Source organism: Dendrobium catenatum, unplaced genomic scaffold, assembly GCF_001605985.2.
Source record: "Dendrobium catenatum unplaced genomic scaffold, ASM160598v2 original_scaffold_122705, whole genome shotgun sequence".
In the NCBI taxonomy this organism is placed as follows: domain Eukaryota; kingdom Viridiplantae; phylum Streptophyta; class Magnoliopsida; order Asparagales; family Orchidaceae; genus Dendrobium; species Dendrobium catenatum.
In genome coordinates, this window is record NW_021441140.1 from 21,536 (window position 1) to 37,973 (window position 16,438).

At 32.5% G+C, this 16,438-nt stretch overlaps 2 protein-coding genes across 2 annotated transcripts in view; both read right to left on the minus strand.

The window, feature by feature from the left end:
- Nucleotides 1-1,905: 1,905 nt before the first annotated feature.
- On the minus strand, nt 1,906-2,819 carry LOC110110802 (eukaryotic translation initiation factor 1A-like). The gene has a single exon (XM_020842431.2). The coding sequence runs from the start codon at nt 2,657-2,659 to the stop codon at nt 2,222-2,224; it is 438 nt and encodes a 145-aa protein (XP_020698090.1). The 5' UTR covers nt 2,660-2,819; the 3' UTR covers nt 1,906-2,221.
- A 2,000-nt stretch (nt 2,820-4,819) lies between these two features.
- Nucleotides 4,820-16,438, minus strand: part of LOC110110800 — a 17,424-nt gene continuing 5,805 nt past the window's right edge. Inside the window, exons 2-5 of the mRNA XM_020842429.2 lie at nt 12,102-12,454; nt 6,603-6,698; nt 5,614-5,673; nt 4,820-5,533 (exon numbers count right to left, since the gene is read on the minus strand). Coding sequence (XP_020698088.1) covers nt 5,336-5,533; nt 5,614-5,673; nt 6,603-6,698; nt 12,102-12,454 — 707 coding nt within the window. The 3' untranslated portion in view covers nt 4,820-5,335. The remainder of the gene's footprint in view (nt 5,534-5,613; nt 5,674-6,602; nt 6,699-12,101; nt 12,455-16,438) is intronic.

The following is a 16,438-nucleotide window of genomic DNA, read 5'->3' on the forward strand; positions in this document are numbered from 1 at the left end:
TATATATATATATATATATATATATATATGTGCAGCATGAGATCTGATTGTAAAAAATATAACGGTCCAAATATTTAAGAGTAATAAATTTGCCGCAAAGGACCGTTAATCTCTTTTAATAATCGAACTGTTGCAGTGCAAGTTATGAATGCAAATGCGACAATCAAAGAATCATTCCCGACTGTTAAAACTGAAAGCTTAGAACATATTTAGCATAGCAAGCTAGAAGAGGAAAGCAGTAGATAGATGCAGGATTTCTTTCTACTGAAATATGTTCAGCTCGTTAGCATATTTCACCTGTCATCCTCCAATTCACCTCTAAGATGATCTGTGTGGGTGTGTGGATAAGGATGCCATTCGGAGGCGAATCAAAATGCGCTATGTCACACATTTGCTGTGCATTGCAACTGTGCACCGCTATGTACCGGGCGACATGACGCATTCTGATTCGCCTCCGAACGATCCCTTTGTGGACGCTAAACTCTCCATGGGCACGGTGCCATGGTCATGACATGTTTGGGACAAAAGAAAAAGTAAAAAAAATTATCAGGATATTCTAATGAAAAAAAATAGTTAGGAAGAACTCTACAATCTTCAAGACTTCATTTGAGATCATTTTCTTATTGCTTTCTAAAAAAATTTTCTAGTATACAAATTTTTAATTTAATAAATTTTTATACTAAGAACTATTTAGAAAACAATAACAAAAGTACAAAACTATCACAAATAAAACCTAAATCTATCTGAGATAAGTACAATACATACATATAGTCATCTACAAATAAATTCAAAAACTTTCACATTCATTCTGGTCATTAATCAGAATATACTGACAATTTTTTATTTCAAAGGCAAATCCAATGCTAGAAGCCACTCTAACTAGCAAGTTTCATAGTATCATATCTATTTAGGATGGTGTTCTTATTGCATCTTAACGCAGTTTTTTAGTATAAAAATTTTAATTTTTTACTAGAAAGTTGCTTTAAGAAGCAGTGAGAAAGCCCTCCCAAACAAAGCCTAAATTAACTAATTGTGTGAATATCCACTTATTCAGCCACTCTGTAACTAAAGACAAACACACCAGACACATTTCAGCAAACATGTCAAGGATTGGGAAAAAATAGCAGCAAATTCTCCACTTCGAGGGGGAGGAACAGTTAAAATTTGATGTTAAGATAATGAAGATACCATGCTGCAAGGAAAACAAAGAACATGTAAGAAAAGTATATATGTCAGTCATCATATACAAGCTCATGTAGAACAAGTTCATCCACAAAAAAAAAAAAAAAAAATGTTAACATGTTGCACGGAGAACAAGGAACATGTGAGAAAAGTATATATGCCTCAGTCATCAGATGAAAGTTTCAAGATGCACTAAATTTATGTTGTAAAGCCTAAATTTTGGAGGTTTCATTATGAGTTTTTTTAAGAATTTCATTATAACTTTTTGTGCATCTTATGTGTTGATCTTCTTTAAGTTTTATCTGCTCTGTATGATTTGAATTAGGTCTAACCTAATTTCAGAAAAAGAAGTTCACCCATAATAACAAATAAGATGTCAAAATGTCTCTATAACACACCCAAGAAGAGAACATTCTAAAAGGGGGAACAAAAAAGAGACATATAAACATATAAACACTAAACAAATACAAAACGATATCATACTGACTTCAAAATAGTTTTCGTGACACAAACTTCAATCTCAGTAAAAAAATTACTACAGAAATTTTCTAAGTTCTAAAAACAAAGCACAAAGTTCTCTCACCTCGCAACCATAAGCATTCATACAGTATAGAAGAAATAAAACGATCAAATGAAAAAAACAGACCCGCATTCATATCATAGCAGCCTAACGAATTAACACAGAGAGATCCTCGTCACCGCATGAACATATTGAACTATGAATAGCCAATCGAACAGTTGTTAGTTCGGTATAACAGAACATTATAAAACCCAAAGTACAATGTTCATAAGATCAATTAAACTAAACATAAACAGCATCAGCAAAACATAGAGCATAAGTATGGCATCTGTACCCAGCTTCGATAACTTGACCAACACGCCAAATTTCAGAATCCTGATTATCAGAAGGCCTCATGCATCCCTTACCAGAGAAAAGAAAATCATATAGACTTTAATTACGGTCAAAGAGAAACCACAGGCGATTATTAAATAAATAAAAAGATACGAGAAAATTTCTCAAATTGCGAGCAGAGCACATCTAGATCTTATCAATGTCCTCGTCTTCAAACTCGATGTAGTCGTCCCCAGCGCCCTCGTCCTCCTCATCGAGGCCGCCTGCGATCCCCTCGTTGAGGCGAGTGCTCTCAGGGAGCTCACCGTAGGCCTTCAGGAGACGGGCCTCATCAGGCATGTATTTAAGAATGACGTCGGCCTTGTCGTCCTGGTAGTCACGCAGGCCGACGAGAACGATGTCTCCGGCAGCGATCCAGACTTTCTTGTGCATCTTCCCCCGGATATGGCACAGCCGCTTGGTGCCGTCGATGCACATGGCCTCGCACCTCCCGTTGCCGAGCATGCGAAGAACCTGGGCGTACTCCTGACCGTCCTCCTTGAAGACAAGCTCGCGTTTCTCGTCGTCGGCCTCGTTCTTTCCCCTCTTGCGATTCTTACCTCCTTTTCCTTTGTTCTTCGGCATGGCGGACAAAGGAGGAAAGCAGTAAACACTAAACCTAGGGCAGCAAAAGGGAATTTAGGGCTTGTAGATTTGAAGAAGGGGATCGGATTCTTCTTAGCGTGGTGACGTATGAGGTCGCGTAGGGATTAGGGACTGTTTGGCTGCAAGTAGAGTTAAATGAAGAAGGATGATGGAATCAAAAAACTTTCAAAATAAATAGAAATTAAGAGTTCAATTTTCTAAATTAATATAATTAGATAAAAAAATATTTAATATTTTTTAAAAAATAATAAAAACTTACAATGTGAAATCATTTCATCAAAATCATTAACCATAAATTATATCTCAATATTAATTGTAATATCCTTCTTAATTTATCTATTAATGAGCAGATAAGAAAATAATATTTTCAACTTTGTTATACGTTTATCTTAATTTAAGTATAATTTCATAAATCCTCTAAATCTAAATTTTGAAAATTCTTGAGGGGCCTAAATCCTGAAAGCTATTTGATAACATTCATGATAAATCCTATTAATTCTCATGTGATTGGCTATAGAGTAGATCTAACTAGCGGACTCTTCCTCTCAAGTTAATGAATTTCGTAAATCAGACAAAAAATAGGATTTCAGAAATTCAAGATTTAGCACAAAAAGGCGGAATTTTCCATCTACGTCGGCTTTTATTGGCCGTGAGATATGTTTTGCATTTTTGGCTGTTTGGCTAGTTTGGCTTGATTTCGCTCAAATCCGGCCTAAATCCTGCTACCAAACAATCCCTTAAGATTTGAGTGATAAGAATATAATATTAAAATTTTGAATATTAGATATATAAATAACATAAAATAAAATGATATATATATATATAAATCTTCCTAATTTTAGTTTTTGAAAATGAGTATTCAATTATCACAATTGAAATAGTCAGAGTTTAGAACAACCAAATTAGTCGATCAATAAGATGATATATGATTAATTTTCTCATCTTTACTAATATATGATATCGGTCAAAAATTATTGAGAGAGTCCAAGGCTTCGTTTGGGATGACTTTCTTATTGCTTTTTAAAACATATTTTTAGTACAAAAGTTTTAAATTTTATATAAAAAACTATTTTAATAAGAAATAACAAAATCGATCCAAATGAAACCTAAATAGCTTAATTTTCTCTATCTATTTTTATGTATAACATGACTAGGGAAATCTTTAGGATCTATTTTTTGCAAGGATTAATTGAGATATAATAACCAAAAATTTAACTTAAATGCTTAAGTAATTTTAAATAGTTCTTTCTTGCAAGTAAATATTAAAGTTATGGAGCTCCCCTTGACATATAGCAAGCTCTCATGGAGGCCTCAATCTTTGAAGGTTTTAGTAGAGATCTCAAAAAATGCTATGACCCTATAACTTAAACATAAGTTCCCATCCCACTTCATGAGTGTCACATTGTCAATGAAATGTAATTTAAAATAATTTAATTATTTAAAAAAGCTTATGAAAAAACTCTAAACCAATTATATATATTAATTTTGTTTGATTAATTAAAAAAATGATAAATTTCCAAGTAAATTTAAATATAGAGTATATTGATCTTATTTCATTCTCTTGTTTTCAAAATATGAAACTTATATATATATGAGTAAAAAAGAAGAAGAAGAAGATAAAGTTAGTCAGATGAAATATAATAAATACAGCAATTTAATAATAAATCTCAGTCAATTAAATGAATTGTAATGCTTGCAGTACTTACCTAGTATGAATGATTGAAATAACATATATACAATTTCCAATCATACATACAAATTCAAATATTTTTGCTTTTATGGGACAATTTTTTTATTGCTTTCTAAAATAATTTATTTATTTATTTTTTTTTTTTTGAAAAAAGTTTTTAAAAAATAATGGTCAAAAACTGTCCCAAACAAATCCTTTAGCAGCCACAAATTTTTTTACCTTTTTTTTATAGAAATTTATCTCGGCAAAGTTGTATAATTGAAACTATGGTTAAAAGGTCCATTTAAACTATTGTTAGGAAAGATTTTTTTTTTTTGAAAAATACCATATGAATATTATAAATAAATAATAACACTACTAAATTATAGAATATTATCAGACAATTCACTAAAATTATCACATACTAGTAAATTTGACTGTAAGAAACAATTTATCATTAAAAATAATAGTAAAAAAGAACTATGATATACTGATATTAGTCGGAAAAGCAAAATAATAAAAAAGTTTTCTCAAATAGACCCCTAAAAATTCAATTTTAAAAGTGAAAAACAAAAAAGTACAAGCCACCAAAAGCAAGAGAAATTATTCTGTGCGGAGACCGAACGTAAAAATCCGTCCGCAGACCAACCAGAATACGCCACATCACGGTACCGAGCACAAGGGTAACATGGTGCATTTTGGTTGGTCTCCGGACGACATCCACACAGCATAATTAATCCAAAAGTAGGCTTGCTTTTCTACCACCAAAAACAGCAGAGAAAATATCTCCAATAAAGGCTTCGTTTGGGACTATTTTTTTCCTGCTTCCTAAAGCATTATTTTAGTACAAAAATTTAAATTTCTGCCCTAAAAAACTGCTTTAAAAAGCAATAAAAAAAGCCGTCCCAAACGAAGTCAAAGTTTAGAAGCAGACTAGGAAGAACCATTCACCTTCAGAAAATGTTCGAAGTGATAATATTGTGACATCAACTTCCAGCATCATCCAAGTCCGGGGAAGTAGCACCATTGTATGTGTCGTATTCAAATTCCTCCTCCTTATCTTCCATAGTTTTCCCAAAGATGAAAGGTTTTGTGCCCATTGTGGTAAAAGGCATAAGCCCCAAGGCACGCGCAGTCTTGATCTCCCTTGCAACTTTCCTCTGAGCTTTAGCACTAATCTTGGTCTGTAGAGAGAATAGCAAGGGAATATAACATAAGTAGTAACAGAAAAGTACTGCAAAAGGCCTAATTAGTATTTACGTACCTGACTTCTTTTGATGATAATTCCAGCTTCGGTTAGAAATTTGGAAAGAAATCTCACATTCTGATAGCAGAAGTATTCATTGTTAGCAGAGAATCATGCAGTAGATAGAATTTGAAAATTTTGAGATTTTTCTGAAGCTTTGATACTGTGCTGTAGTATGAGAATGAAACATAAAGCACCGAATGTATGCCTGTAGAACTATCACGGAACACATGAACTTGATTACATGAATAAGGTTGATAATTTTGCTTGAAATTCAAAATTTGCTCAAAATTTGCTATAGTTTTGATTTGAATCCATGAACTCCAAGTTGAGTTATATGCCAATATCTCAGCCTTAACTTTTTGTTTAGTTGATTTCTGAGTGAATATGGTTTTGCAAAATGTGATTCAAGCTGATTCAACATATTTATATGCATATTTGTAGTTCAAAAGCAAACTTAGTGATTAAATTATAATCTCACTCACATAGGAATATGATTAGTTCAGGTCAACTCAAAATGAATTTGAGTTTATCAAGGATCAATACTTTCAAAGTCGAGCCAATTCTACTCAGAATGCATTTTTATTTAGGCTTCGTTAGGGACAGCTTTCTAACTGCTTCTTAAAGCAGCTTTCTAGCACAAGAAATTTAATTTTTGTATTAGAAAGTTGCTTTAAGAAACAATAAGAAAGCTGTCCCAAACGAATCTTTAGTGGCAAGCTTTAGTGGCAAGCTGCTTGAACTCAACTCCATGCTTAACCCAATAAATGGTAAAAGCAATAAAGATCTACAGCATAAGTAAATCAAAATAGATGACAACACAAATAATTTCTACAAATTACTCCAAAAGAAATTGTGCTTTTTATCCACAAATAGATTTCATGCGAACTGGATTTTAATCAGATAGGAGTACGAAAAGACAAAAAATAGGTGATGAAGATCATGTAAATGCTTAAAAATGTATCAAGCGATGAAGCCACAAGACAGGCATTAAAATTATAACTTACCCTGAAATCAGCCTTCTTCAGAACTTCTTTGGTGGTGGTTTCAAATTCTGTTCTTTTAAAACTTCTCGGTATTCCAGGTTTTGTAAGATCAAGATCCTACAGCCAGCGCCAGCCATTGCAATTAAAGATTGTGTGCAATCATCAACACTAAATGAAACTTCTAACAAAAAAGATCAATTGATGAGTGCTACAAAAAGTGAAGATGAACCTAAGAATTATGATAAGAATCGCCAACTGAAGGGAAGAATCAAGAATGAAAAAACAGAAGTAAAAATGAAAATTATGAAGTGCCGTCAATGAAGTAGAATTTTCAAATATTGGAGGATAAGCAGCAGTTAAATAAGAACCCTATTACATTCTCGCTTATATCAGTTATATGTGGTAAATGCATACTATCATATACACACAACTCTGAATTGAAACAAATGGTTAAAGTAACACGGAGCTTTATGGGACTAGGCAAGTGTTGTTAACTGAAGAGGAAATTTTACTTTAGTTTGAAAAATTGAGGGACTTAGAAAAAAAGAAAATGATCAAGGTACGGCTATAAGTGAAAGCGATTCACTCGAAGAATAACTTGAACTCAGCTCAATTAATACTCATTCAAATTCGCATAAGTTAGCAATCAAACAAATTTGAACACTATCGAAGTCAAAAGCTAAATGAATCAAGCATAAACACAATCTTAACTCATTTATTTATGTTCATGAACTAGATTGTTTGTTGATCAATAAGTACCTTGTTAGAAGTTTGATATTAAGCTCAATGACAGGTTGTATATTATTTAATTAATATTTGATTAAATATAATTTCTTTAATAATATAAATTTTTTAATTTAATATCAATAACACTTTAGGATTAATTATCAATCACAAATTTATTTTATTAACATGTGTTTATCTATTATTTCTTAATTATATTAATTACTTCAAATACATACTTTTAAAATCTTATTTATTAATATTAATATTTTTTTGAGAATATTACAGTATAAATTTGATATAAAAAAAGTTTAATATCAAGGCATTAATAATAATTTTAATATTCTTAATCAACTAAATTAGATGTTAATCACTATCATTAATTCGTTATTTATGAATCTGTATATTGCTTCTTATTCGTGTAAGTAATTATATTTATATTTTAGCTTTCTATTTTTTTTTTCAGTTTAATTAATCCATTATTTGTGTATCTGCATATAGATTTAATGAAATCCTTCTCTTATTTCCAATTTCAATTAACAAGTTTGTCCGTAATTTGCTCTATGTATTTCCTTCAATTGTAACTTGAATCTTGCAAGCATACTATAATTTATGGATCAACATGTTATCCTAATAATTATAGTAATAGAAGATATCTCAATCTTAGTTTGTTGATAGACCCAGGCGTCTTCTCAAATTTAGGTTTAGGAGTAATCTTAGGCACAACCTTAGGGTCGGGCTAAGCAAGAGGCTTGATGATTTGTCTTCATCATCAATATAATCTGACTTATCACAATAAAAATCTTTGTATGCAAACTTAGCATAAAAAATAGATTTTGAACATGTGAAGGTGAATAAAGTTTATGAACTTACTAGAATTGTCATGGATTTCCAAAACTTCAAGTTTGAGAAACTAGTGTTTGATAAGGTGTCATCAAAATAAAATGATTTTGGATTTTGGGGTTGGGGGGAGCGTATGCATAACTATCAAAAGATTAAAAGTGGCCCCCTCTCCTAGCCTTGGCCGACCACCCGGGTGGTCTAGCCCTCCTCCCTTACTTGAATCATCATCTAAGAGAAAGGACACGACTTTCGCCGGCCTCCTTACCCATGAATGGCCGATCCCGAGCAAAATCATGAATTCGTCTATGATAATGAAGGACTAGTGGATGTTCTTCGTTCCCCTTCTTCGACATCAATTGGGAGATTGACCAATCCGCCGAAAATTATGTCAACTGGATCTTCTTCTCATTGACTACCGCTCTCAACGAACATCGGCGTCCCGTCCAGTGGTAAATCCTCCATCATCCACCAACCTCCTATTTCCTGGCTAACTCTTCCTTGACTAAAACTGTAAGCACCTTATCTATTTTGGTAGCATCATTATTGTTGCGTAAATTATTCTACAGCTAAAGCCCTCAAGAGTGTGAGTGAGGGAAACTCAAGGTGATTGCACTTATTGTTAATCGGTAGATTTTTGTTATTTGCGCATCTAGCTTTATTATAATTTGATGTTATTTTAGTTGTCCTTCTAATTTATTTTGTAACCGCATGCCAAAGCAAAACAACAACTAAAAAATCCTAGAATTTAATCTTGTGAAACATTAATTTTAAAAATGGCAAAGCTAAAGCAATTTTATTAAATTCCTGCAATTCCTTTTTGTTTCACAACAGATTATCATTTGATAAGCTTAATAGCTTTTTTATGCCAGTTTGATAAATTGGGGAAATATGGGGCCTTTTTTTTAGGGAAATTTGGGTCTTATATGTCCATTGGAATGCCCATTTTTAATTAAGTTGGAGTTCATATCCCTACCTTTTGTATACTAGTTTCTAATCAGGACCACTTGAGTCAACCAGAATATAACATAATTGGACCTATACCTGACTTTTAACTCTATTTAAACAAGTCAACATTGTTTATATTCAACATGATTCATTAAATAGATGCTTGGTAAATAACTTTGTATGGCTTCTGATATATTTATGTCATTAGTGACTTCATATTTTTCTTTAGTTTTAGAATTAAATGACAATTTTCTAGCAGCATATTATGCAATATTTGACTTTTTTTTATTTTTTTGTTGGTGGCGCTAGAGTCAAAATCAGTCGGGAGTTAATATTTTAGTTACCATTGTTATAGTTTAGATAATTGAACTATTGTAATAAGACTTATTTTGATTCAAAGACACTTATATTTGGCAATTCAGTACATTAGCACGTTTTTCTTATCCTTGTCATTTCATCATCTTTATTTAGAAGAATACGGTTATGACGATTTCTTTCTCTCTCTCTCTCTTATTTCTACAAAATATTTGAAGTTAAATTATGATGCTTAAGATTTTTGTCTCATGACATTTGTTATGTCATATATGAATTTTCTAATGAAGTAATTTGACGTCTCATATCTTAAGTTATTTTAAACTGATAGAGACATAAAATTTTAATTCAATTTTTGAATCTCATTACGCTTTATGGTCTTAACCAAATGAATCTTGATTAGATAATGCCAAAGAAATAATCTGTAAAGTATATACATACACTCTATTAATTTGACTATTTTGACTAAAACAATGTTTGAAATTATTAAACCTAACTACATAATAATGAGCCATGTGTCATTTGCATAACTTACGTTATTTGATTAGCATATGGGTAATACTATTATAAATTATAAACTTGTAATGGGTATAAGCTATTATTATAAATACGATAATAACAAGTTTGATCATCGAACTAAAATTTCATGTAGTTTATTACACACTTACTTACAATTAGGTTGTCCTAATGAATCCAAATATATGTGATAGGCAAATTACTAATTTTAAAAATATGTTATCATTATTGCTATATATATATATGAAACCTTTTTTTCAAACATATGTTTTAATTTTATTATGATGGTTATTTTCCAATTAAAATTTTGATAGCCTCCCAACATTTCTTCCCTAGTTGGGGGAGTTGGGTAGTCATTTGCCTTATATTCTTCCCGAGAGGAGCAAAGATGTGATAGATGTGGGGTCTCAGTATAGTTCATTCTTCTTGGCCGGATTAAAGATACAAAGGACATAGGGTCTTCATGTTCTTCACCTGGCCGAATCAAAAAATATAAAACGGACACGAGGCCTTCCGTACTTGTGATTTGAAATGAGAAAGAGAAAAGATATACCTCATGTACGGAGAGTGACGATGACGACGATGAGTTTGCAAATATCAAATAGAATAATATTGGAGAGAGGTATTCTCTCCCTAAATTTTAGAGGGAGAGAGACTGAGACGAATGGGGGCGTCGACACTTGAATCAAGCGAATCGGTGGTGGCTAGACTAGCAGCAGGTGGAGAGTTTAGTTAGGCGAGGGTAACGACACAAGCGGCCGGACGGAGTGGCTTGGTGTGGGCTTGTGTGCGATACAGAGAGAATGAGAGGGAGAGATAGGGTTGCATGCGTGAGGCCCGAGTAAAGGATGGTCGATGTGCGGTGCAGATGGGTATGGTCGTGGGCGTGAGAGGGCTGAAGTCGTGGGTTTGGTCTTGTGCATTGTGCAAGTTGGGCCGCAAAAGGGCTGGAGGGAAAATTGCTGGGCGTCTGGGTCGCTCGTGCGTGAGGACAGATCACGAAGTATGGGTCGTGTGAGAATTAGAGGATAGAAGGATGGGGTTTGCGTGCGTAGTAGGGCGAAAGCTGGAGTTTCGCCTCTTAGAGGAATCAAGAGGCTGGGCCATGAGAGAGTTATGAGGAGTTATGAGGAAACAAAATGAGTGGAGATAGTGAGACGTGCGTTCGTGGGGTCATGTCAGGTGATGATATAAAACTTATAATTAACAAATTTTGATTGAAAGCAACTTAATTTAAGAAAATTGTTGAAAATTTATCGAAAATTTTATCTAAAAATGAAAAAAAAAAACTTCTCCTTCTCTTTTTCTTTTTATTGATTACATATGTTCACTTTAAGAAAGAAAAGTTGTCATTTACAAAATTTTGAGAAATGGTAAATTCTCTTTCTCCCTTTAAAGATTTCTTAAAAAGTTCTACGCTAATGATTAATTCATTGGTGTTATTATTCTTGTTATTATTTTACCAACACTGCTTAATATGGCCAAAGTTTATACAAATTATCAGGTTAGTAAAACAGATTTTGGCTTAGCACGACAGAAAACAGCTTGTCAAAAGAATGAACTACATTTAAGCGACTAGTGATTGGATCTATTATATAGAATAATGGGATATAAATGAGAATATAGCTTATAGAGTTAAGACTAAACCGCTAAAAAAAGTAGTGCCGCAAGATATCATAAACAAGGTAAATTTTATTAAACTACAATTAAACCAATTGTATTGTATGGATCTTGAGTGCAGGGTGGTAAAAAAAGCATTGAAAGCTAAATTGATTGTGGCAAAATTATGAAGAATAAATTAGAAATGATTATACTAGAGGGATGGTTAGAATAAAATAATTAGTGCCAAATAATTAGGAAAGAAAAATGTAGAATTGAAGTAGCATGGATAGAAGCTGTTTGAATAATTTGTAAAGAAAATGCTTAACATTTCATGCAATACTCCGTAGGAACAACCAAAAAATGAGGATTCATAAAGTAAGACCAAATAGTTATGAGGTAATGATGACCGTGATTAGACATTACATTAAAAAAAAAAAAGTTATTTCACACCTAGCAGCCACCAAACTTAATAGAAAACTATTTAAAAGAGACTAAAGAGAGAGTGTAAACAGCAATCTATGAAATGAGAAGAACAGAAAATAAATTATTCATGTTTACTAATAATAAAATTACTCATACCCTAAGAGTGTAGGTTGTTCCAGGCCTAAATGTCACATCCGGTCTAAACTTATAATCATCATCCTTAATCTCATCAGTAAAAGCAAAAGTATTAGCTGCTTTCTTCAATTTTGAATCCATACCATCTGAGAGTGTATCAAAACCTTCACCTTGACCATCCATAAATCGTGAATTACGACCATCATTGTCTCCCAAGCTATTGAAAGATCTCCCATGAGCCTGCTCAACTTTGTCTAGCTTCCGAAAAAAAGAACCAGTATCTGCACTGTTGCCAACGTCACCAAATAAACGGCGCTCAAAATCATCTCCACTCTCAAAAGGGCTATTACTGTTACTGTTTCTACCACCAACTTCTGTAAGAAAGAACACAAAAGCAACACATTAAAATTTCAAATATATTAAAAGTATGCATGAAATAAAATAATGGTAAGTTAAAACTTAAAAACTACAAATAAAGTGAAGGAAACAACCAGTTCTGATTCCTGTTTGTTTGATTCCATCCATCAAAATAGTGAACAAAATGGATCAATGACAAAATTTGCCATCTTATTGATAATTCATAGATGGCATCAAAATTGTCTTTTGATGATATAGCCAATACAAATGAAATCAAACAAGACCATGGAACAAAATAGAAATGCTTCTTTCTTTCAAAAATGAGTGAAATAGCATTTGATTCCTCGTACAAGGATTTCATCATTAACTTCTACCATTGTCAGATATCTTGCAAGGAAAGCTTCCTAAGTTCAGCTGTTTCAATCAAAATGGCGACCTAATTCACTATGCATTAGAAGAATTAGGCAAAAGTTCCCAATTTTGCCATTGATTAACATTCTAGCAGCTAGTGGACTTAATACAATGAGTGACCATGCCTCCTAAAACAAACTGCTTGCTTTTGTTATTTATGGTCCTAAGAGTGCGCACATGACAAGTTGATTGAAAGGAAAAATAATATTACTAAAGACTTTATTGCCTTTATTTCTCTGCAATTCCCATCACAATGATTGAGAAAAATAAAATCTAATGAATAAAAGCAAAGTTCAGTATGATTTCAAGCTAAAAAAAACTATGTGATCCCTGTTCTATAAAATAGTTATCACCTTTCTATAAGATAATATAACAAATCAAAACAAATTAAAGTAACATCCTTGGGTTATTCAATAGGTAACACGATTTTTTGTTGGTCGAAAACAAGGTTTCCACATAATTCCAAAAAGAAATCAAACTTCAGATAGTTAACTCCACTGCAATAATCCTCTTGTATCCATCATTTCTTAAGCATAATGGAATGCATAGTCAATTTTTCTTCCAGTTCATAAGGAACCAGGCTCATTGTTAGATCACAATGTCATTAACCAAAGTGACAGTAGCTCCCTGGATGAGAAAGATAATGGTTAACCAAGGAGATGAATGGTCTTTCCTTTGGACTGGCATGCTAGTTTAGAGAAGCATTAAGCACCAGTCTGCCATTTCTGCTACTTGTGTATTGAATTCTGTTGATGTTCGTCAAAAACATTACTCTGTGTTTATCTTTTTAAGACTTTGTAATGTGGCAGGTTCCCTTTGGTGATAGAGGAACCAAAACCTACTTTTGCTTTTGATACAAGAATAAGCGTAGGACTTGAGTTTAAATAATAAAAAATATTCAAATGAGAAAACTTTCATTTAAAACAAAAGTCAAAACATACTCGACAGCTTACTCTAAGAAGATTGGCCCGGAAGAAAAGCTATCCAAACAAACTTATCTAAAGTTAAAACACAATCAAGACAGTCTTTCTCTGATGTTCATATTTCATAATGAGAGGTCCATCCTCGTCAGATAAGTTTGGCTATGATAACTTGCTTCTGGGAATAATACCAATCTTAGTTCTAATCAGCCACAGACTTTACAAAGAAATATTAATTTTTCCAATCTTTCGCTTTGTTCTCCAAACCAATCATGTCCTTCAAAGAAAAGAGAATAATGTCTTCTTTGAAAGATTTTATTGTAGACATACATTTAAACAAATCTAAGCTTCATCTTGCATTTTATTCTTGTCGAACAATAATGAAAGAAATCATGCTTACAAATGAATTCGACAACGTATGTGTTAGAACTAAGAAATAGAAACCCAAGATTTTGGCCACTTTTGGGAATAATGGAAGTCACAGGCTGAGATGGAACAGGTATTTGAACACAACTCATCCCCCTTTAACGAGTTGGTGAATTCACCAACTTCAACAACTTGCATCATAAAGTTGCCTCTAATCTCAAACACTTGACTCTACGGCTTCATATTCTACCTTGGTACCAAGAAAGAAAATATCCAAATATACAATTTCACTTAACAAAGTTTTTGAACACAAAGATCGAATGAAAACATGAATGTTATTTTTTCGAGAGAAACCACGAAAGTTGAATTGTGAATAAGTTGCATCCAAAAACACCAAATCAAACTACAACAATCAATTGTGCATAGTATAATGATTATGCGGGATTTAGCAAATCAATTTTATGAGATTTGGTAATCAATTGCAAAAGATTTAAAATGATAAATTGAGATGCTCATGAACTATAAGCAACTCGTCAAAGATCAAATCATTAATCATAATTCATACCAAGATTTGAAATTGCACAGTTGAGTATTGAGGATTTTTTGTTCATGACAGAGGCGTCCTCAAGGCATTTTAAGATGTAAGCCTCATAATTAAAGAATTAAATATAGCAATAAGAACAACACCAATCCTTTATCCCACTACATGGGTTGGTTACATGTATCATTTTTTCTCCATTGTGTCCTGTTAAGAGTCAACTTCTCATTTAAATTTAATTAAAAAAAAAAATCATTTCTAATACTTTTTAACCAAGTCTTTTAGGTCTACCTCTACTTTTCTTACCATAGGACAAATCTAATACATCAACTCTCGTAACTGGGTCATCAAAAGGTCGACGTTTTATGTGATCAACTCATTTAAGACGACCCTCTAATCTTATATGCTATTAGAGCTACTCTAACATTTTCACGTATATACTCATTTCACATACAATTGAATAATTAAATGAATAAAAAAATTATAAATACTAACATACTAACATCAAAGAAATATTATAATAATAAGTCTCTCCCACTCCCAAGTCAATATAAAAACACAGTTTATGTCTTTAATATTATAATTTATAAATTCAAAGATCTACCTCACTCTCATCATTTAGTTTTCATTAGAATCATCGTTCTAGTGAATTGTTTCCTCTCCTTTCTCATACTTAGTTGTGTTAGGGTGCAACGGCGGCAGTGAGGAGTGGTGGGAGTGTGAGAAACATCAGGTGTAGTAGTTAGAAGTTGAGGCAGTGTGTGTTGTTCTTGTTCTCGGCTTATTTTTTTAAAATTTTGGCATAGAGAAATAATAAACATATGATTTATTTTATATTTTTTATTTAAAAATTAAAATTTTTAAAGTACTTAAATCCTCATTTTTTAGGCTTGTGCCTCTTATAAATTGTGTTATTGTGTGTACACCTTATTAAGCCAATATCTTTTCAAAATTATGTTAAGGCACACTTAGGCACACATACACATTTGTGCAAGCTCACACACACATTCTTTCATTACTTCCCAACAAGAAAATAACTTACCCAAGAGGAAATAAAATAAAAAAAATATTGAAAATACATATTTCTTAGAAAAATCTCCCATTTTTGCAAGGAAAAATCTAAATGGTGACTAGTTTGTAGGAGGACGACTTATAAAAGTTGGCATGCCTTGAATGTCATTAAAAAATGACAAAGTTCCCCTAAGAAATGCTTGAATCGTAAGATCAATAACAATCTCATCAAACTTACTCATTCGTGGAGATGAGTGTAGCAAACTTCCTGTCATGACCTGACCCGGCTAGCCCGACTTAACGGGACGGGAGCAAAATGTCGTACGGAAAAACATAAATAAACATAAACTATTTATATTAATGCTTTAAACATCATCCAAATATTAATTGAAAGAGCCACTAAAATACACCCGAAATGAAATAAAAGTTCCAAACCATTAACTGTCTCACATAACTACTAAACTTTAAACATTCATTACATAAACTCCAAACTTTCAACTCAAACCCACAAACTGCATGGAAAAATAAACTCAGACTCAAACTAATAACATAACAAGGAACCTTTCATCCTCCTGAGGTCCCCTACGACGATAAGTGTAAGGTCGTTGTGCAGCCATTACTTCTCTCCTGAAAAAAATATTTCCAAAACGAGGAATGAGCTAAAGCTCAGCAGGTAATTCATAATACAGTTAATTTCATAAGATGCATAAATTAAAAATATTTACAACTAGAAACTGATTCATATAATTAAGCAT